Raw genomic sequence first — 24490 nt, 5'->3', positions numbered from 1 at the left:
TAAGATTTCACTTCCTAAGCATGTACATGTTTTAAATATACATGTACACACACACACACACACACACACACACACACACAGCTTCATCAAAAAGTTCTTAAATAGTTATTCTGGTGTATTTACTAAGGATTTGTTGCATTGCTTCTCTGATACTATTATAAGAGGTCTGTATACTTTATGGAACACTGGTATAAGTAAAGTTTGTGATGGGTTTGTGAAACATCTTGGAACCTTGCTATTCATGTTCACTTCTAATATCTGTTTCTTTAGAAGATAGGTTTCAAATAGTCAGGCTTACCAAAATTTATTTAATGTTATCAAATGAGCTGGCCCATTATTTAAGTTAGCTGGTGTTTGTAATATGAGGTGTTTGATATTTATAACTCAGTTGGTTGCCTTAATTACTTTCAACCCTAACTTTATGAAAGGAGAAGGAAATAACTACTTGGATTCTTTGTATATTTGACAACAATGTATATATATCCACAGTAAATCAAATGATACAACAAATTTCTCTGGTAGGGAGTACTTACTCTGTTGGAAGGACTTTGACAATGTGTTGTATGAAATATTTAATAGGACAATATGCTCAAACACTTACATTGCCAATATGTAGTCATTGAAACTGATAATATTTATTTTGAAAAGTTACTTTTAATCCAAATAATTCATTTGTTGATTTTTATTTTTTTACTTGATATAAGCAAAACATTTGAAACTATACTAATTCTCAGCATCTTTGAACATATGGACTTCTTACTTTAAGAGTTGATTCAAACTTTTAAAAAACAAAAAAATCCCATAATATTTGCACAACACTATTAATCATGTGTGGCTCACACATGATTAAGTGACCTGGTTTCCCTGCATTAGATATGAAAGCAATAGTTGGGAAAGGATTGAGTCTTTTCCACTGTGAATCTGCTGTACAAATATTTTGAAGCGTAGAAACTGAGTAATGAAATCTGTAACCTGTTGAGGTCACACAAGTCATTGTGTGAGCTTGAGTATCTTGTCTTTCTGGGGCATTCTGCATTGTAGACTTGTCAGGATTTTACTTCCCAGCATGTTGTTAAGCTTTCTCTTTGCTACTTCCGACTTTCATCAATATTTAGTGTGAAGAAGGATATGATTATTCATGCTAGGCTTAGGTGGAAGGTTGGAAGCAGCAAGAGCAACTCAAACAGAGGGGTTTTATTTTTAGTTGTTTTTAAATCCAAAGCCTGATAAGAAGTGAAAGATGAGACTACCCTCTCCTAAATTCTCTCTGTGTGCAAAAACACATGGAGTAGGGTAGGCTGGGTTCTCATGCCAGACACAAAATGGGATCCTTCTGTCTTCAAGTTACCTTCATTGCAGGGGAAAGTTATGAAAAGAGTGAGCTGTCTCACCTTGTGCAGTGCATTCAGAAAGTGGATGAGCAGTCAGCAAATTACCACTAGTGGTTAGCACTGATGGACCTGGGAATGACACTTTGGATCCCAACATTACTGTGTACAAACATATTTAGTCATATATGTGCTCATGAATTGCAGCAGTTACTGCAGTTCGTTAACTCTGGCTGTGGTCTGCATCATTAGTTAACTCTGACTGTCTTCTGCATGTTGTTGTTCAGTCGTTCAGTCATATCGTGACCCCATGGACCAGAGCACGCCAGGCACCCCTATCCTCCACTGCCTCCCGCAGTTTGGCCAAACTCATGCCAGTTGCTTCGAGAACACTGTCCAACTTCTGCATGTACTTGCTGTCAAAAGCTGTGTCTGTACACTAGGTGTGTTCAGACATTTGCATCAACAGGTGAATGCTGTATGTGTAGATAGAGAGCAAGGGCATGCAAACCCTGCTCCCAGTGTTCCAGCTGCCCTTGGTGCTCTGTTTCTATCTTCCTCCATGTTAAATGGGCAAGATATGTGAGGATTTCTTTTTAGGCTTGCTTAAATGCCTTGCATGAATAAGGATCCTGCTTTACCAGGCTCCCTCATAGTGTGAGATATTCTTCTTGCATTTAAACAAATGTGAATAAAAGCCCACAGACCTCCACACAGGGAAGAAAACATGAAGAGCTCTACTTGATCAGGTCAAAGGCCCATGAATGCATTTGTTAATGATAGACACTTTATTATGCTTGATGGCAATTATGTTCAATGTGTACATACTGCTTAGGCCAGGGGTTAGGAACCTGTCATGTTTCAAATGCTGCAGGACTCCGATCAGCCCTAGCCAACATGACCAAAGGTCAGGACTAATCAAAGCTGAAGTCCAGCAATGTCTGGAGGGTGACAGGTTCCCCGTCTCTGACTTAGGCCCTTCACACCTATAAGCCTTGGGCTCCTCATATCAGAAATATGCTACAATCTTGGTGGGAGTCTGCATCCTGCAGCACCTTTCCTCTCCCTGTTTCTTACTCCCCTACCAACTCTCAGTGATAGGAGGACACCAGATAGAAACAGAACGGTGGCAAGAAAAGTCACCTACTCTACAGCTCTTGACCCAAACATAGTATGCTCTGTAGTGGGCCTGTTTGGCTCTGTCACCCTGTCATCTTAACCAGCACAAGTTCTAGGGGTAGGATGGGATGGGGGCTTGCACAGTGGAAGGCAGCCACAGCTGATTACTAAGGAAATGGAATATGTTACAGTCAAATCTTACACCAGGTATAGTCAGCATTTCTTTAAATGATTTATGTGTGTGACTAACTCCCCACCTTTCCCTGTTCTGGCTGTGAGGCATCACCACTTGTTGGCGAAGCTGTGGAAGTGCCAACGGGTGGCCTGGGTTCCCACTGGGTCATATCATTCGTTAGTCTCTCTGCTGCCTCCCCCCACTCTTCCATGTATTAGCCTAAAGAGCTCCTCTCCAGCTGGGGGAAAGAGCTTTCCTCAAGGGGAAGAATCCAGGAAATGATAAAAAATAGCAAGGAAGTAGAGGCAGGCAGGCAGACGGTGGGGGGGGGGAGAGAGAGATGAAGGCTGGCAGGTCCTGGAGATGAGAAGAAAAAGGCTGGAATGGATGGGATCCTAGTAGAGGGGCGGAGGAGTAAGGAAGACAAAATGGTTCCTTGCCACTCTTGCAGGAACGACAGATGTCCTGCTGTGGAGTTGAATTTGCACAAACTAAATATATGCATAATGCCACTCAGCTGTATTGCTGATGGGGTTATGGTGTTGTCCATAGGTGTCACGAGCAACTGGGGGAATGCTTCATTGCTGTGCAAACAGGAGGAACGAAACTACATGGCCCAGCATGCAGTGAAGCCAAGAACCCAGCTTCCATCAAGGCTTCTTTCTTTCTTTCTTTCTTTCTTTCTTTCTTTCTTTCTTTCTTTCTTTGCAACCAGGGTTGGTGGGGGAGACTGTAATCCCGAGCCACTCAAATAGGGAACTGGGAAGCAATAGCAAAAGCCCTAAATGATTTTATGGCTATATCCACAACTTTTTTTAAAAAATTGCATTCTTCCTTTCAAGGGAATCCTGACAACTATATTTTGATGTAGGGATATTTTGATTAAGACAGAGCCCTGTTGGATCAGACCAAAGACACATCTAGTCTAGCATACTGTTCTGATAGTGGCCAGCCAGATGCCTATGGGAAGTCTGCAGGCAAGAGAGCACTCTCCCTATTTTTCAGTTTCCAGCAATTAGTATTCAAAGGAACACTGCTTCTGACTGTGGAGGTAGACGATGGTCATCATTGACAGCTCTATTCTCCATGAATTGGTCTAATCTTTTAAAACAGCCAAAATTGGTGGCCATCACTTAATCTCATTGGAGTGAATCCATAGTGCTTCTGTGAAGAAGTATTTTCTTAGCTCTGGCGAGTGCTCCAGTTGGAGAACAGCCTTTACCAAAGGTGTCATGGGCTTTGAAGACACTCAAACTCAGGACGCAAGGGAGAAATGTGCTAAGAGGAAGGCATGCTTGGCAAATCACACCGTGATCAACTCCCACCCTGAAACCAATGTCCCCACTGTGGACACAGTCATTTACGGACTCACTGTTAAAACCTTGTTTATGGAAGACAATCTTACTCGGCTACGAGTGATCGCCGAAGAAGAAGAAAAGAAAGAAGAACATTCAGCTTCATAGGATGGCCCCAGGTTCTAGTATTAGAACCATGCATAATCTTAAACACCTCTATTAAGTCTATTACATAGGAGTCTTTGGTGAGGTGCTTTATCCTATCTATAGAACTCTAAAAATGATGCAGAGCTTTTCCTTGCAGAAGCCATGCTAGTTGTGCTTTAGCATGACTTGTTCTTTGATATGCCTGGTAACTCTATAATTATGCTTTACATTTTTTTTTCTTGGAACAGATGTTAAGATACCTGGATTGTAATTTCCTGCATCCTCTTTTAAAATAAGAGTTAAATTATACACACTCCAGTCCTCTGGTGTGGAGGCTGATATTGAGGACAAATTACATATTTTTGTTAGAAGATCAGCAACTTCACATTTGAGTTCTTTAAGGTGAATGCCATTCAGACATGGTGATTTGTAAGTTTGTAATTTAACATTAAGGCCAGGAACATGTATATTGTCACCACCCTTGGCCTCATTTCTTCATATTCCATTCCTATAAAAAGTTAGTTGAGGCACAGAGATCTGTCCTCCATCTGCTGTGAGGACTGTTGCAAAGAATTCATTCAGCTTCTCTGCAGAGAATTAAGTATTAAGAGTTGATGCAGTTGGGTTTGTTAGGGATGGGACTTGCATGTATGCCCTTGTCTATTGATACAGAGTTTGCATGCCTGAACGTGGCTGTTGTTTCATTTGAAAACTGAATGTTTGAAATACCCAGCAGCTCAAATATGGGTCATTCATCTTAGAATAAAACAGTAGCTTCTGATTAAGCTATCTGGTTAAATATTTTAGTGTTTGATTCAGAGGAAGTTAGTCACGTTTTAGTTTTATTAAAATCAATGAGACAAGTTAGTTATAACAAACTTAAACACCATTGATTTCAATGAGACTAAACCATGACTGATTTAATCTGGGTCTAGCCATTCATATTCTCCCATTTAAGCCAATAAAACATTATTTAATACAAAGCAAAAATCAGCATATTTATATATGCAAAATGCCTGTTTCCCAAACTGCATTTTATGACACTAGAACTCTCCTATCGATCATGTTAATGCCTGAAAAAGTTAATGTGGACCGGTCAGTATTTGTAGTCTGTTAGAGTAAAACACACAGTAATGTCTTAGTATGTAGATCTACATCTTGGGTTAAGAAGGAATCTGGTTAGTCTTCTTCACAGCTAACATTGCTGCTGATATAATGATTAACTGTGGTTAAGCTTGGTAGGGAAAAATTGTTCTTCAGAAGAGTAGGATAAGTGAAACAGCATGCAGTTCTGCAGTTTCCTCCCAATTGCTTAGCCTTCATTAAGCTTCATATTTGCAATAGCTGTATAACTGAGCCCATGTACCTGGTTGCTAACTTATACCTAGGATTTATTTAGTGGCATCTAAGATTTTTTTAAAAATCAGTGTTGGTGAACAATTAATGTCACTCTGATTGATAAATTGTAAGAAATTGTTCCCTATTTTACTCAGTAAGTAACACATAGGGGGAAGATTGTTAGTGAAGTATGCAATCATTTCAACAATTTATATTCTTGACTTCTTTCTAGCATGGTTGCCATAGGGCCACTTAAATACTGGCCCCTCGCTGCTGCTTTGCTCCTTCCCTTGGGCAGCTGGTGAAACAAACCAAGAAAGTTGGCTTGCAAATCCTATTTGGAAGCCATTAACCATAATTCCTGCTACTCATGTAACAGGAAGCTCTGGTTAACTCTGGCCTCCTGGTCTGTTTTGCGGCTTGTGTGAAGAGAAAAGTTGCAGTAAAGGGGCAGGTAGCAGGGCTTTGATTGTGTGAGTACAGCTTTAATGTACAAGTTTTTCACTTATGGTACTCATGGTGGTCTTTGCATGAATTCACATTTATGGGTGGAATTCAATGTCACACACTTCCAGCCTTTCTGCCTGTGCAAGCAACATCACAGCTTGCCAGATGGAACAATCCTACTCTCCTCCCCTTGCGTGCAGTTCTCTGGGTTCTGACCTCCCCTGAGGAACTGGGCAGTTAATATTCATATATCACACTTCTTTTCTTGTGAAGGTGATGCTGCCCTAAGTTTTATATGGTCAGTTTGAAATATGGCTAGGGTTTGGTTAGAAAACAATTTTTGCATCAGCTCTCATATTCAGATAATCGTTGCAACTCTCATCAACTTGAAGTATATCATAAAGTAAGGAGGGAATTTATAATTAGTGACTGAATTATCTATGACAATTAATTTCTTTAGATTTCTACAGGTCACCTTGGAGGGAGGACTCAGTAACATTTTTTCAGGAGGATTCAATCAATAAAGGCTCCTAAGGAAACTGGCCTTTGGAAAGCCTTTGACCTGTGCTCAGTGGATGCTGCTACCTTGCTAACTATGATTGTGCTTATATGCTTAATACACAGTACTAACAACTGAGACTTATTTTAGACACCTTGAATGTCAGGAGTTGGGAATTATTCAAATTTAACAAGTGGCTTCCGTAAAACTCCATTGGCAACCAAGACGACAAATTCTAGTGTAACATCTCTGTTAATGAGCAAAGTGACATTCTCACCAAACTAGCTAAGTTACAGTCCAGGTTGATCCAAATACAACAGCATGGGCAACAAAATGTTGATGAAACAATTGATAATCAAGCCTTTCACCCACAAGCTGTTTCTCCAAAATGTATAGTTAAAAAGAGGGCTACCAGAGGAACTTGTAAGTGTATAGATGCAGAGCTGCAAACTCAACCCCCCTTGGGATATGATATGGTGAGGGACAATCCTGCCCTAAATCATGTGGACGAATCTTGCACTGCTTTCACTAGGTTTCAGGTATCGGATGATTCTGCCTCCCACTGCAATCCTATAAAACAGCCCACAATGTTTGGTAGCCCTCTCCCAAATTTACAGATGAGGCAAATCAGGGGGTTACAAGGGGAAGAAGAGACGGGGAAAGGTCAGTTTCTCATATGGGTTTAAAAGCTAGTGACATTAATAACTGGCATTTGGATAACACCTTTTCATGTAGTTCAGATGAAGTAATTGTTGTTCTAATCTGATGTCTGAGGGCACTATTGAACTGGATGAATAAACTGAAACTCAGTCCAGAGATGTTGAATATATTGATGATGGGGAGGTCTGTTGACTCTGGAGTTGATGTCCTTTTCTGGATTAGATAAACACTCGCTTTTAACAATCAGTTAAATATTTTAGGAATATTCCTAGATTGAGCTCGTTTCTTGGATGCATAGCTGATATATGTGACCAGAATTGGCTTTTCACTAACTTCCAATGGTATGCTAGCTGCATTCTCTTCTGGAAGGTTACAGATTTGCCATTGTCACTCATGTCTTGATAATGTTTTCATCATTGCATTTATCCAAAATAACTGCTACCTGCTGTTTTGGGAACATAAGAGAAGTGCTCGAACATCACTTCCAGTTGGTTTCTGTATGTAAGTCAGGACTGGTGTTGAATCTTCCTGAATGCTCATATATTCATCCAAGGTCTTGTTCTGGGTGCCACCCATGCTAGAGAGTAGGGGGGAAGCTACTATGAATAGGACCTTTTGAGTTATGGTGATCATGTTATGGAATGAACTTCCAGGGAAGTTTTGTCAGTTGTCCCCCACACCAACAGGTTTAGACCAAAGACCAGTCATTAGGAGAGCTTTTGAGGAAGAAAGGGGTTGGGACACTTTTTCCTGCCTTTTGTTTGTTTTTATTAATACTGTTGTAGTCTTTCTATGTTTTTATGGGTGACTCATGAAAAGAAAAGGGTGGAATGTGAGTGTCTTCACAGCACAATACTAACCACGTGGAGGAAAACCAGAGAAGGCCTGTCATTCTGTACATGTATAATGAGCTTTCATAGAGTCACAGAATCATAAAATGAGTTGGATGGGACCATGAGGGCCATCCAGTCCAACCCCCTGTAATGCATGAATCTTTTGCTCAGTGTGGGGCATAAACCCCATAAACTTGGGATTAAGTGTTTCACGCTGTACCGACTGAGCTATAGCACCAGCAGGACAACTTCCTTTTAGATTTTAAGGCAGGAGAGGCATATGTGGGTAATGTATGTGTCTTCATACATTACCATAACCACCTTGAATTTGGCACAGTAGCAAATTGGCAGGCAGTACCAAATTCTAAAAACTGCTTTTAAGCGTTCCTTAACTGCCATATAGCAGCCTAGCAGCAGCGTTTGTACTAGTTGCAGCTTCTGCTTCAAGGGCAGCCTTGCATAGAGCCCATTACAGTAATTAAAATCTGAAGTTACCAATGCAAGAGTCATCATTGCCAGGCTATACCTGTCCAGGAATAGTTCTACTTGGTGAACCAGATGAAGCTGGCAATAGTGTTACTAGCCACAAAGGCCACCTGCGCCTCTATTTGTACTGCTGAATCTAGGAAGCCAGGTTATGTGCCTGTTCTTCAAGGGAGTGCAGCCCATCCAGAATAGGTGCTCTACCTAATTCCTGGGTCCAGATACCACTCAAATATGGTGTCTGTTAGTATTCACTTTCAGCTCATTGGCCCTCATCTAGCCCACCAATGTGTCCTCTAGGCACTTGTCCAAGTCCTGCACAGCCTGATCTGACTCAGATAATAAAAATGATATACTGATGGCTAGAGCTGGATGATATATCAATATATCGTCCAAAACTGGTTTGAAGTCCATATCGTGATACCAGGTTTATAATTTTTGACCTGGCAATACATCTCAAATCATGATGTGTGTGTGCTGTGCAAAAATCACAATGTGGGAAAAACCGTGAAGCCAGCCAATGCTTCTCTCAATTCCTGCAGCCCCTGTTAACTCTACTGGCTCAGCTCTTCCCTCCTGCAACCAATGCCTCTACATTGCTCCATCCTTATTTCTGACATCATGGTATATTGGTATATTGGTTTCACTGGTGATATATCACAATGTTGAAAACCATATAATGCCCAGCACTACTGATGACATTTTGGTTCACATCTCCTATTAACTGCTCCCAATAGCTTCATGCACATGCTGCTTGAGGACAGAATAGAACCCTGTAGAGCATGTGTGTCATGGGTCCAAGGTACTGTCTCCAAATGTTGCCTTCTGAAACAGTTTGTAGGTAGGAGCAGAAGCACTGTAACACAGTGCCTCTCACACTCAGCCCATAGAGCCAATCCAGCAACATTGGTTGATGGTACTAAAAGGTGTTAAGAGGTCAAGGAGAATCAATAGTGTTGCACTACCGTGCCCCACTCCCTTTCTGAGATTTAAATAGACTTAAGTGGATATGACACATTTAAGTAAAATGACCTGCCATTCTTTACTGATTTTTGTCCATTCATGCTTTTAAAACTGTCTCATATGGTTGACTTTCAGATCTCTCCGGGAGAAAACATTTGAGGATTGTTTAAATGTGTGACATTGCTGTCAAGAAGATAATAGAAAGTATTGGTCTTCTTGCATGATTTTATGTACATGTAACTAAGAGCTTTTGATTTTTTTTTTAATAGACCTCTAACATTGCATAAACAATGCTCTTTGGCATTTAGCATGATACACTGAAAAAACATCGTAGAATACAGTTGGTAGGCAAACTTGGTAAATGATTCCTTTCCATTTCCCCACACAAGATTATAAAAGTTGCCTTTTGGGGTACCAGAAGAAACCACTGCAAACTAGATAGAATAAAAAACAAAACTAGAATAACCCACATTATTAGATCATGCCATATATGGCCAGTCTTGCCTGAGTGACCATTCTAATTTCTGTTGCCCTGGTCTTATATCACAGGGCCAAAATTTATGCTAATCACACTTTAAAAAGCTGTGTCTAATACTGGAGCACACCAGTGCCATAATCCTGATCTGGAACAGGGCCCCGTGACGGATTTCTGCTGATAATCGCCTTCTTCCGAACTGATTTTTGCCCCTGAAGGTGCTGTTGAGAGTAAATAGCACCTTTGGTGGCAAATATCAGTCAGGAGCAGGGATAGCAGTTTGTAGGAAACAGTGATGGGCCCTGATTCAAATGATGAGTGCTTTTCATTCAGAAACAGCAGAATTGTTACCTGTTTTAAAAGTGATTAGTTTCTGGTTTAGACTGCATACTTTTTGTTCTGTATCCTATTGCATATTCCTCACTCAAGATGCCCAGTCTTGGAGCTTAACTACTGACTTACTCTCTTTTGCCTCACCCATATCTCTTCTTTTTTCAAACATCATTCTACTGATTACTCAATGCTGGAATATGCCATCCTTCATGACTTCTTTCTATTTCTGTACCTATATCTCACAAGAGAATAGTCTCCAACACATTTTCAGGTACCAGTGTGCTGCTTGACATGTTGATTATATGCCTGTCTTTCTTGTCCCCAAAGCTGCCTTTACATGCTGTAATAGTGCCTCCTGAAGGACATGCTGTGTTGTTTTTTTGGTTTTTTGCAAAAGTGCCCTCTTGTGGTCACAAGTAGTCTCGTTGTCTGCACTGGTGAAAGCCACATTGTTTGGGATTTTTTTGCTGCAGCAACCCCCCCCCCCCCCAAATGTTATAAAATAAATTGAAATCTAAACCAGCCAAGCATCTACATCATGGTTTAAATTATCACAAATGAGCCATGGTAAGTCTTAGAGTCACATTCCTTCTCTCTCTTTCTTGGCATAAGAGAAAGAGAGCAAAAACTTAGTCTTTCATTCAGAATTGATTTCATCTAAAGTTTCCTGTTATGTATGAAATTACAGTTTATTTTAGCTGTACTTAGTCAAACCAAGATATCAGACTATTCTTTGCTGGGTGATATGCCACCACCGCCCCAGTCCTTAAACTTGTATTTTCTTATGTATTTATTACTAGTCTACAAAATATTTTACACGTCTGCTTTTTTTACTCATAAGAGAAGCTGACAAAGGATGAACCAAGTGCTTCATCCCTCCTTTGCCAAATCCTTCTTATGAGTAAAAAAACAGGCTAGAAAAACATTTTGAAGGTTAAAAACTCAGTAGGCTAGGAGAGGAGACCCACCCCTTCACCAGCCCCAATTTTATGGTTGATAGTCAGCACCTGGTTTGATAGTGCCTTGGGCAAGGTTCCCTAGTAGGGTCCCTAGAACATTCCCCTTACCATAAAGACTTATTGGGGTAGATGGGCACCAATGGTGTGATGTCTGTGACCAGCACCTAGTGCTGGAGTAGAACAAGAGGGAGAGATGGAGCTTACTCAGGACTTATCATACTAGGGAGAATGTAGGAGAGATGGAGATGATTAAAGTTATTTATACATACACATACATACATACATGTATATACCATCTTTTCTCCAATGAGCTAATGTGGCACTAATATGACACTTTCCCTCCTTTCCATTTTATCCTCCCAACAACCCTGTGAAGTAGGTTAGGCTGAGAAACAGCATCTGGCTCAAAGTCACCCAGTGGGCTTCATGGTTGAGTGAGGATTTGAACTTCCAGGTCCTAGTCTAGCATTCTGACCACTACTGACCACTACTACTGACCACTACTATACACTGATTCTCCATTCCTCATTATATTTTATATCCTCATTACCAGTCCCTTTTCATAGACTTCTGCTAGGTTATTGCTTTCAGGTAAATCATATCTGACCCTCCTCCTCCTGGTAATCAAATGCACACTGTTACTCTGGACCTCCCATTGGGTCCACTGCTGACTTTGCTATTCAGCTTGTGGTGGAGAATCAAAGGCAGGATTTGGATGTGATTGGAGGGGTTGCCAGGAGAGATGTCCATAGTACTTAAAATTTTGGGCTCTGTTATGACTATTTGGGGCTCATCCTAGTTCAGGCATAGGGAAATTTGGCCCTCCAGATGTTTTGGGACTACAACTCCCACCATCCCCGAACACTGATCCTGTTAGTTAGGGATGATGGGAGTTGTAGTCCCAAAACATCTAGAGGGCCGAGTTTGCCTATGCCTGTCCTAGTCCCTAGCTGTGCTGGATTTCTCCATGGAGTTCCATGTCTCTTCCTCCAAGAAAGTCTCCCCTGGATTTTGGTCAGGCAGAATCCTAATGGGTGACCAATAGCATTGGCAAACAGCACAGGGGACTGGTGTTGGCAAGTAGCAAGGGCAGCCATCTCTAACTACCTGGTACTCCCTCAGGAGCCCAGCAGTAATTGTGAGGCAGATTCAGCTGGCACTCACTTCTTTATTCTCAGTTCTTCTGGGCCTTGTCCTTGAGATATAAAAAATAAGGACATGAGTTCCAGCTTTAGTTGTACCTTGTGCTGTAAATAGAACACTGTATGTGAGACAGCTGCTACTGACTACTTGAGTGTCAGTTCTTCTGATTAAGAATAAGGAAATGTGTGATGGTTGTGTGTCCCAGCTTGGTTCTTTACAGTACTGGATGTGAGGCAGCAACATCTACTGCCTTTTATGCCCAATGCCTCTGGGCTCCCCACAACATGTGTATAGGGGGCAAGGTCTAAACAAATTGAGAATTGAAAGGGAGTAGCAGCTGCATCACACTAGACTGGCCAAAGAGGATGCTTGCTAAAGGAGCAAATAATGTGTGTTAGTTAAAGGACATTTGCATTTTTTATGTTACCAAGTTTGGGGTGGTATATATGGAGCATCCCTTAAGCTTTCAAAGTCAGAGGGTTAAGAAGAAAACTGCATATCACAACTGTGCCAGACTGGAATGCTTTCAGATATTCTGAGCAGATTAACCAACATAATCCAGATTGTGTGCCACAACAGGAGAGCAGGAATGAGTAAATTATGCCTTGCTAGAGGCTGAGGAATATGTTTCAGTAAAAACACTCCATTCTACAGAGGAAGACAAAACAGCTCTCCATGGTCACCAGGCCATCTGTCATGCAGGAAACTACATCTGTCCTTCCTCACTACAAATATGGCAATTAGTCTCTGAACCATGAAAACACAACATCAAGCAAGTTTCTCTAGGAAAAAATGATTTCAAATGTAAATTCAAGCAGAATAGTAATTCTCCAAATATTTGTTTCAGAAGAAAAAAAATCCTTTGAATACCCCAGTAGACAACTGCTGAGGCACTAGATTAAAATTAACCATGTATATCATTAATACAAAGGATAGTGTTGATTGCAAACTATTATTATGCCAGTGACTCAGTGTTTTTAGGAGAGAAGAGAATGAACTAAAATGTGGGTCAGATAAAGGCCCCAATCAAAAGAACTTACATGTTTGTGCAGATGAGGACTGAGTACTCATTAGTGTATGTTTTCTGTGCAGTGGTTTATGCAGCCACTGAGGCAAGATGGTTTTTAAACTGAGCAATATTTTCCTGCCTTGGCAGTGGGAATTGCTGTGGTGAAACTAAAGAAAACTCAAGATACATATTGAATTCTTGACTCTAGCTTTATGGTATTGCAAGCAAAATATTTACAATTTAGGACATTGGTTTTGATGGGTATATGCTCTCAGTCAACTATAGACTTGCTCAAGTTTTTGTTTATGGCATATACCGTATGCATAAGTATATTACTGGAGTCAGGTTACCAAATTAAAACCCCAATTTGGTGTTTCAGTCTTACGGCTTATCTTTGCTTAGGTCCACTATAAGTAATTAGCACATGTACTAAATTAAACTTAAAAAAAAACTCCTTGGGTTGTACGCTGAGGTACCATGTGTGATCAGAAAAGTATTTCTACTTGTGCAGAGGGACTCTTGAATTCTGCTGATTCCCTTCCTTCCACTTCAGCCTCCCATGTTCTGTCTAGAGGGTCCACAGATTCTTAAATTCAGATGGCTGTGAAACATGGGAGTCTAAAACGGAGAAAGGGTTGAAAGAGCTCTGTGTGTACTTTTCTGGATCCTATCGTATGTGGGTACTCAGTATTTTTTTTAAATATAAAAGTCACACATGAAAATTTTATTTTAAACATTTCTGTCCTGCTTTCCTACCTAATGTTAATGTAGCACCACTGCTAAGAGGTTACCACTGCAACTCCATTCCCCTCACACACTTACTGTGGAGGTTTATACTTTGATCAAATGATGTCATTGGTCATCATACTGTTTATTTGGTAACACTTGGAAGTTAGATTTATTAAATGTTTGTAATTATTCCTAGATTCCCCATGTTTCTGTTTGAAGTGTTTTTTTTAAATAATAATTTTATTTTTCTAACTTTCTGCCTTTTGAAACCTCATTGTTTAGAAAGGAGGGGGAAATCACCCTTGCTGAAACATACAGTCATACCTCTTCTTACGAATGTTTAAGGTTGCGTTTTTTTCTGGTTAAGAACGCAGCAAACCCAGAAATGTTTACTTCTAGGCTTCACCACACGCGCAGAAGCGTTATGTGCAGTTTGCACATGCGCAGAAGCATTCTGTGTTCTTCGCGCATGCGCATAAGTGGTCTATCACACTTCGCACATGCACAAAAGCGCTGCTCTGGTTGCGGATTTTTCGGGGTGCGAATGGCACCCCGGAACAGATCGTGTTCACAACCAGAAGTACCACTGTATGTGTTTTAAACATATTTTAGGTTCTGGTCCTAAATGCAGTTAATTAGAAGTGAGTTCAGTTGAAATCAGTGCAATATTGCAGTAGAAAGAGCTTTGTGTGTTGAAACTGGCTGCATTCATTCTGTTTTATGTGACTATCTTCCCAGACAAGTTCATAGTGGATGGTTAGCTTTACATTGGTTATCTAATTATTGGAGGATAGGATTCCTGTTATTATTGTATAAGCATCATAAGTGCAGCAATGAGTATTGACTGCTCTTTCTGAGCAGCAGAATCCTATTTGGACCCCAGTACACTGGACCAGATATAATTGCATGTGTGTTTCCTTGGATTGCCTTTGTTTGATCAGGGATGTTAACTGGAAGTAAGTGCCATTGATGTTGATGGAACATGTTCTTTATGTAAATGTGCTTAAAATAAGAGCACTAAATGCATGTAAGGTGTATTTAAGTGTGGACATGTGAGCTACATACCCATTTTTATATATCTAACTTACTTAAAAGCATCAGGTGTGTGTGTTTGAATTTATTGAAACATTGAAAGTAGATCTATAAGTAACTGTAATTGACAGAGTGTTTCTTCTTTCCCTTTCAGAAATATGGACCACTTGATCTGAACATATAAGTTTACTGCAAGCATGAGAATCCAAGAAGAACTGAAAATACCTTAAAAAAATTGGAGATAAATTTTTAGTGTGTAGAATCACTTTTGAGAATGAACACTACAGCTGGTTGTGTTGGTAACTACAGAAGGATGAGAAGAACACTATGATGGCAAAGAACAAAGAGCCTCGTCCCCCTTCCTATGCTATTAGTGTGATTGGACTTTCGGGGACTGAAAAGGATAAGGGGAACTGTGGAGTTGGGAAATCGTGTTTGTGCAATAGATTTGTGCGTTCAAAAGCAGATGAATATTACCCCGAACATACCTCTGTGCTTAGCACAATTGACTTTGGTGGACGAGTTGTTAATAATGATCACTTTTTGTACTGGGGTGACGTAACACAATGTGGAGAGGATGGAATAGATTGCAAGATTCATGTTATTGAACAGACTGAGTTCATTGATGATCAGACTTTTCTGCCTCATCGGAGTACGAACTTACAACCATATATAAAGCGTGCAGCTGCAACCAAATTGCAGTCAGCAGAAAAACTTATGTATATTTGCACAGATCAGCTTGGGTTGGAGCAAGACTTTGAGCAAAAGCAAATGCCTGAAGGGAAGTTAAACATTGATGGATTTTTATTATGCATTGATGTAAGTCAAGGATGCAATAGGAAGTTTGATGACCAACTTAAATTTGTGAATAACCTCTATGTTCAGCTATCAAAATCTAAAAAGCCTATAATAATAGCAGCAACTAAATGTGATGAATGTGTGGAACACTATTTACGAGAGGTTCAGGCATTTGCTTCAAATAAGAAGAACCTTCTGGTAGTAGAAACATCAGCAAGATTCAATGTCAACGTAGAGACGTGTTTTACTGCACTGGTACAAATGATGGATAAAACCCGGGGTAAGCCTAAAATAATTCCCTATCTGGATGCCTATAAAACACAGAGGCAACTTGTTGTGACTTCAACGGATAAATTTGAGAAACTTGTTCAGACTGTGAGAGACTATCATGCCACTTGGAAAACTGTTAGTAATAAACTGAAAAATCACCCAGATTATGAAGAATACATTAATTTAGAGGGAACAAAAAAGGCCAAAAATACATTTTCAAAACACATAGAGCAGCTTAAGCAAGAGCATATAAGAAAAAGAAGAGATGAATACATTAATACTTTACCAAGAGCTTTTAACACACTTCTGTCAAATCTTGAAGAGATTGAGCATTTGAGCTGGTCTGAAGCTTTGAAATTAATGGAAAAAAGGCCAGATTTCCAACTATGTTTTGTGGTGCTGGAGAAAACACCCTGGGATGAAACTGATCACATAGATAAAGTGAATGACAGGAGAATTCCATTTGACCTTTTGAGCACACTAGAAGCGGAAAAAGTCTATCAAAACCACGTGCAGCATCTAATATCAGAAAAAAGGAGAGTTGAAATGAAGGAGAAGTTCAAAAAAACACTTGAAAAAATACAGTTCATTTCTCCTGGGCAACCCTGGGAAGAAGTTATGTGTTTTGTAATGGAGGATGAAGCTTTTAAATATATTACAGAGGCAGATAGTAGGGAAGTATATAGTAGACATCAACGGGAAATTGTTGAAAAAGCCAAAGAGGAATTTCAGGAAATGCTTTTTGAGCATTCAGAACTGTTTTATGACCTGGATTTGAATGCAACACCTAGTTCTGATAAAATGAGTGAAATTCATGCAGTTCTGAGTGAAGAGCCTAGATACAAAGCTTTACAGAAACTTGCACCTGATAGAGAATCTCTTCTATTAAAACACATAGGGTTTGTGTATCATCCCACTAAAGAAACATGTCTCAGTGGCCAAAACTGTATGGACATTAAAGTAGAACAGTTGCTTGGCAGAAGTCTCTTGCAATTGGACCACGGCCGCTTAAATTTATATCACGATAGTGCCAATATTGATAAAGTTAATATTTTCATTTTGGGTAAAGATGGTCTGGCGCAAGAGCTGGCAAATGAGATTCGGACTCAATCCACGGATGATGAGTATGCCTTAGATGGAAAGATATATGAACTTGATCTTAGGCCAGTTGATGCAAAGTCACCTTATCTTCTAAGTCACTTATGGACTTCTGCCTTCAAACCACATGGATGTTTCTGTGTGTTTAATTCAATTGAATCACTCACTTTTATTGGAGATTCGATCACTAAAATCAGGACCGAAGCATCTCAGATAAGAAGAGACAAATATATGGCCAGTCTTCCATTTACATTAATACTGGCTAATCAAAGAGACAGTGCTAGCAAGCACTTGCCGATTCTGAGACACCAAGGACAGCAATTGGCAAACAAGTTGCAGTGTCCTTTTATAGATGTGCCAGCTGGTACTTACCCACGTAAATTTAATGAGGCTCAAATAAAACAAGCTTTGCGGGGAGTTCTGGAAGCAGTTAAACACAATTTTGATGTTGTAAGCCCCATGCCTACAATTAAAGACCTTTCGGAAGCTGATTTGAGAATTGTCATGTGTGCCATGTGTGGAGATCCATTCAGTGTGGATCTTATTCTTTCACCCTTTCTTGACTCTCATTCCTGTAGTGCTGCTCAGGCTGGTCAGAATAATTCCCTCATGCTGGATAAAATTATAGGTGAAAAACGGAGGCGAATACAGATAACAATATTGTCATATCATTCTTCAATCGGTGTAAGAAAAGATGAACTTGTTCATGGGTATATACTAGTTTACTCTGCTAAACGGAAGGCATCTATGGGAATGCTTCGAGCATTTCTTTCAGAAGTACAGGATACTATTCCTGTCCAATTGGTGGCTGTTACTGATAGTCAGGCAGACTTTTTTGAGATTGAGGCTATCAAAGAATTAATGACGGAAGGTGAACATATAGCTACTGAGATTACAGCTAAATTTACAGCTCTGTATTCTTTATCTCAATATCATCGTCAGACTGAGGTTTTCACATTGTTCTTCAGTGACGTTTTAGAGAAGAAAAACATGATTGAAAATTCTTATATGTCTGATAGTACAAGAGAGGCAACACATACAAGTGAGGATGTTTTCCTGCATTCTCCCAGAGGAGGTGCTCTTACATACAATTACTATCCAGATTCAGAAGATGATACTGAAGCCCCACCTCCTTACAGCCCTATGGGGGATGATGTACAGCTTATCCCAAAAGATCGATTCGATTTGGAAGGTAATGAATACCCTGTTCATAGCACACCACTTAACTGTCACGATCATGAACGCAACCATAAAGTGCCTCCTCCAATAAAGCCAAAACCAGTTGCACTCAAGCCCAATGTGAAAAAACTAGATCCAAACCTGTTAAAAACTATTGAGGCAGGTATTGGCAAACCAAGAAAAACTAGAACAACTCTGGCACCATCTGATGATCTAGATCAGTCTGATAATTATGCAGAACCTATAGACACCATTTTCAAGCACAGAGGTGTTACTGATGATATCTACGCAATTCCAGATGATAGTCAGAATCGCATGATTAAAATTCGAAACTCATTTACTATAAATAATACCCAAGGAGATGAAGAAAACGGATTTGCTGACAGAATGTCAAAGACCCACGGCGAAAGAAGACCTTCAAAATACAAATACAAATCTAAAACACTGTTCATCAAAGCCAAATCTTATTATAGGAGAGCACATTCAGATGCAAGTGATGATGAAGCTTTTACAACGTCTAAAACTAAAAGAAAAGGAAGACATCGAGGCAGTGAAGAAGATCCCCTTCTGTCCCCAGTGGAAACATGGAAAGGTGGCATTGATAACCCTGCTATTACATCAGATCAAGAGTTAGATGACAAAAAGATGAAGAAGAAAACTCAGAAAGTAAAAGAAGACAAAAAAGTAAGTCATTTAAAAAACTTTTTATTTTAACGATGCATTAAGGTTTTTTTGGAGTTGTGCAAGTTGGCCTTATCAAATGATGATTGCATTGTCTGGCTGGGAAAAGGCCCCAAGGAAAATTGGATGGAGGGATCTTGCATCAAAGTTACACAATATTCCTCAGTCTGATTTGGGGTGATTTCCCTTCTCTTCCTTGGATGATTCAGAGTGTTTTGTTTGGTAGGTCCCCTTGATGTCTGAAGAAGCTTTTCATAGGTATAGAGGGGCGTGGGGGGAGGGAAAGATTATTTCAGCTCATGTAGTGTTGGTTACAACCCAATGCCTTGGTTTCATATAGCAGAATCTTTCTAGGAATAAAATAAAATAAAATCCTTCCAGTAGCACCTTAGAGACCAACTAAGTTTGTTACTATTGGTATGAGACTCATGTGCATGCACACTTCTTCAGATACCATGCACACAAAAGTTCATACCAATAACAAACTTTGTTGGTCTCTAAGGTGCTAGTGGAAGGATTTTTTTTATTTTGTTTCGACTACGGCAGACCAACGCGGCTACCTACCTGTAACTCTTTCTAGGAATGTCTGGTTAGATTTGACAAATTTATATAGAAGGCTATTCAGAATGGCATATTTTAGTGACTAGGATAATGTTACTCCTATTGGTGAGGTAGAAGAACTCTTACAGCATGTAGGAATAATTCTGCTTTCTCTTAATGCTGAATGCACTGCTATTGTTGGGCTCAGGTTTTCGATTTGTTTTTTAATTAGAAAGTGGCATGTATTCAGTGCACAGCAGGTTTAGCATAGTGCTTTATTACTGGCCATTGTAAAGATAATAAATATGTAGTGTTTCAGATGTCAGTGAGGTCAACATTTGAAATAACTGTTTTGTGAACTTTGTATGTTGAATGTGGAAAGGGTGGGATGAGTAATTGTTCCCTTCAAATTGTAATACAATAATTTGTGAATTATCAGCTATTTTTGGAAGTTCCTTTATGGTCTTGTGCTGTGTCAGATCAGATCTAGTCCAGTGTTGTGTTGTTCTGGCAGTGGCCACCTGTGAATCTTATACATAAGCAGGGTACAGTGTTGTTAAATAGATGTATATTGTCATTGGGCATAGTAGGTTGTTGTGCAATCTTTGGGCAATCAACTTGTGAAAACTCTTCTATGATTGCACTTTTTTAAAGAGTGTTGTATGCAAAAGAGTACTGTGCAGGGAGGAGTCCCTGAATTAAAACCTGCCTACGGCACTATTTGACTGTCTCTTCAGATAATTATTTGACACAGGCAGTTGAAGAACTTTACTGAATAAAAGTGTGTATTGCAGATAAAATGTTTTGCCAGCTTTCTACATGTTTTAATAGCTTGTATGGTTAGTTTTGAAAAGATATTGGCCCCAAAGGACTTTTGTGGGGATTAGTTCTGGTTTTTCTAATATTTCCTGTGCACAGAGAAGCAGTTTAAAAGAGATTAAATATTGTTTAGAGTAATAATTCTAAAAGTCTATATAGTGCAGGCAAACTCTTAGATCAGGCATAGGCAAACTCAGTCCTCCAGATGTTTTGGGACTGCAACTCCCATCATCCCTGACCACTGGTCCTGTTAGCTAGGGATGATGGGAGTTGTAGTTCCAAAACATCTGGAGGACCGAGTTTGCCTATGCCTGTCTTAGATTTTAGAATTGCTTTATAGAATTGCAATGTCTTGGTACTGATTATTTCTTTATATAAAAAGTTCTTCGGGCAAAGTTCAGCTCAAGCAGTGGAAAAAGCCTAAGAAATGGAGTCAACCTGGTGTATTACTACCAGTACTTCCTTGTAAACTTTCACATTTTAAAAAGTTTCTAGTACAGGTAGGTAGCCGTGTTGGTCTGCCGTAGTCGAAACAAAATAAAAAAAATTCCTTCCAGTAGCACCTTAGAGACCAACTAAGTTTGTTCTTGGTATGGGCTTTCGTGTGCATGTACACTTCTTCAGATACTTCATACCAAGAACAAACTTAGTTGGTCTCTAAGGTGCTACTGGAAGGAATTTTTTTTAATTTTTTTAAAAAGTTTCTGTAACCTATAGCCAGAGCTTTTCAAACTGTGTTTCACGACACTTTAGTGTGTTGGCTGTAATGTTTAGTGTGTCACACAAATGGTCCCTGCACTCCTCCTGGGGCTGGAAAGGGAGAGGGCAGTTGGTTTGCAAATGATTTACTGAGGAGGTTATTTGAATGAGTAAAAATTAGGATGAAATCCTGACATATCATTAATATCTATCCTGACTTCTGCCTTGTACAGTGCTTTAAGAAATTGTTCATGCAAATCTTTGCATGAACATCAGAATTGACACACAGTGTAGCAAAATGCAAAAAAGGTCAAATATGAGTTTAGTTTAGTGGTAGCTGCTGCGATGCCATTCTGAGCCATGTGAGATAATCTCCCAGCAGCTACCAAGAGGCTCCTCAACATCTTCTATGAGCATCAGATCTTTCTACATGAGTACAACAAAATGGTCCTGCTTCAGTTCCTATGCCAAACAGTAACATTGAATGATGCCCTTTCTTACAACATTAACAAAATCAGTAGGTTTGGTCATTTCAAAGAGTGAAGCTTTTAAAATAATAATCACAAACATGGAAAAATGTCGGTGCAAATATTTCTAAAAGAAAGCCATTGTGAGCTGGTGAATAGTATGTTGGCCTAAATGCAAGGTACCATTTATCAGCCTCAGATCTGTGCAATGGATATAGTGTTGGCTTGCTTTACAGTATTATTACAGAGAACATGGGAAATTTTGTAAATAGTTTTTTGCTCTAAAATAGCTATCACTGTGGTTAACTATAAACAGTTTAATATTCTCTTGTCATTTTGTTAATTTGTTTGAGAACACTTTATTTTGTACAGTGTGGGAAAGAAAAAAAGGTGGAACCATAGTTACGGTAATCTTCACCAGTTTAAAGTATTTCCCTTCTGAATGGAGCTATCACACCTCATAGAAACATACTATTTAGTGTTTTGCATTATAAGTCTTGAGAAATAGGGGCTTGGATCCAAAGGCACACAAGTGAAATTCTGCTTGCAAAGGGGTGCTTGTTTGTGTCCTGATTGAAAGGCCATGCCAGAGCATGCCATAGAAGGAAAGATACGTCATAAACATCTTAAGAAGTGGCCTGCTGGGCTTCACTTGGAAGTGGAAATTGGCAAAAAATTGGACTGCAACTTGATATTTAAGCCACAGTTGTATAAATCCTTAAGTTTAATATGGTATTCCAAACCATATAGAGCTGTGTGTTGTGGATGTTCAGTTGAGCAGTTAGGCTCAGCACAGGAAGCAACTGTGTAATGTGCAAACATGCACATGCACACTATATACACACACTGTTTGCAGTTGCTACAAGATGTTTTCACTCTCTGAGCCCAGAGATGGTTCCAGTTTACAAAGTCCTCAGTGAAACAAAGTCCACATAGAAGAAGAAGAAGAAGAGTTTGGATTTGATATCCTGCTTTATCACTACCCTAAGGAGTCTCAAAGCAGCTAACATTCTCCTTTCCCTTCCTCCCCCACAACAAACACTCTGTGAGGTGAATGAGGCTGAGAGACTTCAGAGAAGTGTGACTAGTCCAAGGTCACCCAGCAGCTGCATGTGGAGGAGCGGGGACACGAATCCTGTTCACCAGATTACAAGTCCACCGCTTTTAACCACTACACCAAAGTCCAGCAGCTAACAGATTCCTGCAAGTGACATAGTTCTCTGAGTCCAGAAGTCTTGGAAGTTGTCCAACTTCCCTCAGACAAGCTCTTCACAAAGTGTTCCACATTTTCACATGATTGTTGCTATAGTCTTTTCCACGTTTCCCACAGATTCTCCTGTACTGTTCAACAATGAATACAGTAATCTGAGATTGAGCCCTTTTCTACCCAGTGTTACCTGCTAGGTTGCCCAGCAACTTAGATAAGACAGTCATGAGATGCCTGTAGCTAGAGGTTGGGGGCATTTCTGCCTACTCTTGGACATTTAATTTACCCTTTATTGTTTTATTGTTTTCTTATTAAAAGAAGAAAATACTTACATTGAACCATAATATACAAAATTACCAGTCTTTCCATATATATACCTAAGTAATATTCCATATATTACAAAGGAACTTCAAAAAGGGGGGGGGGATTTCAGAAACCAACACAATCAAAGATAATCTCCCATATGTTGCTTAGCTTTTATCATCTTGTATGAATTTGAGTGCAGAAAGATTTTAACAATGTTGAAAAGCTTGTGTGCTCTTTTTATTGAATACATTATAAATTAATATATTCAAAATTAGTTCTGTTACTACGATTACTTTTTTACAGGTATGATTTTATGTAGATATTATTAAAGTTTTACTTTCCTTAGTGATATACTTGGCTAAGAATGCTGTTGTTTTGTTGTAGCAAAAAAAGAAAACCAAGACATTTAATCCACCAACTCGTAGAAATTGGGAAAGTAATTACTTTGGAATGCCCCTGCAGGATCTGGTTACACCTGAAAAACCTATACCACTCTTTGTTGAGAAGTGTGTGGATTTCATTGAAGATACAGGTAGGACACAAGTTGAGCGTCAGTAGCATTGTACTATTTCTTGGTAGCTAACTATAAATGTCTTGTTCGCTTCTTATCATTTTATACTTTGTGGTAACAGAAATAACAAGTGTGTGCTGAGGACTGTATACTTTTCACATATTTACTAAAGCAAACCCTTGAAGGATCAGTGCTTTTTAATTTGTTCATAAATATTGTAGAGTTGGGGTAAGCAATGTGGTAGCCAAGTTTGCTAATGCTACTGAATTGTCACTAAAACAATTTTAGGGTCACTAAAACAAAAATAAAGATCGTGGAGAGCTCCAAACTCAGGGAATGGGTGGTAAAATGGGAAATGCAATTCATTGTAAACAAGTGTAAAGTGATACATATCTGGACTAAAAAAAACACCAACCCCTTAATTTCACATATACGTTCATGGGGTCTGAAATTATATTGACTCTGGACAGGACCTTGGGGTTGGAGTAGATAGCTTTATGAAGATGTTTACCCAGTGTGCAGCAGATATAAAAAATGGCAAATTCCATGTTGGGATCATAGGAAATGAATTGAAAATAAAACTGCCAATATAACAATGCTGTTATGCAAACCTACTTTGTGCCTGTTTGGAATACTGTGCACAGTTCTAGTTTCCTCATCACAAACTGGATATTGTACATTTGGAAAAGGTTCAGGAAAGGCCAGCCAAAATGATCAAGGGTTTGGTTGGAGCAGCAGTGTGTAAAATTATGCATGGCATAGGGAAAGTGGATAGAGAATAATTAATGCAATACATAGTCAAACTATGGACATTACCCCTACTGGGGGCAGTGATGGTCACCAATGTGGATGACTTTAAAAGAGGATAAGACAAATTCATGAAAAATAACCTGGACTAAATCTGTTAGATACTTTTTGCCTCCACTATTGGTGGCAGTGTGCTTCTGA

The 24490-nt window shown here is 39.5% G+C and overlaps 1 protein-coding gene across 2 annotated transcripts in view; it reads left to right on the top strand.

Moving 5' to 3' along the window:
* Positions 1 to 24490, top strand: part of ARHGAP5 (Rho GTPase activating protein 5) — a 39877-nt gene that overhangs the window by 3117 nt on the left and 12270 nt on the right. For both annotated transcript variants that reach the window (XM_033143912.1, XM_033143903.1), the window contains exons 2-3: positions 15122 to 18996; positions 23416 to 23563. In XM_033143912.1, coding sequence (XP_032999803.1) covers positions 15295 to 18996; positions 23416 to 23563 — 3850 coding nt within the window. In that variant the 5' untranslated portion in view covers positions 15122 to 15294. The remainder of the gene's footprint in view (positions 1 to 15121; positions 18997 to 23415; positions 23564 to 24490) is intronic.

The sequence above is a fragment of the Lacerta agilis genome, chromosome 1 (genome assembly GCF_009819535.1).
Source record: "Lacerta agilis isolate rLacAgi1 chromosome 1, rLacAgi1.pri, whole genome shotgun sequence".
Classification (NCBI taxonomy): Eukaryota; Metazoa; Chordata; class Lepidosauria; order Squamata; family Lacertidae; genus Lacerta; species Lacerta agilis.
The sequence above is the reverse complement of the archived record's forward strand: the minus strand, read 5'-3'. Positions and strand labels throughout refer to the sequence as shown.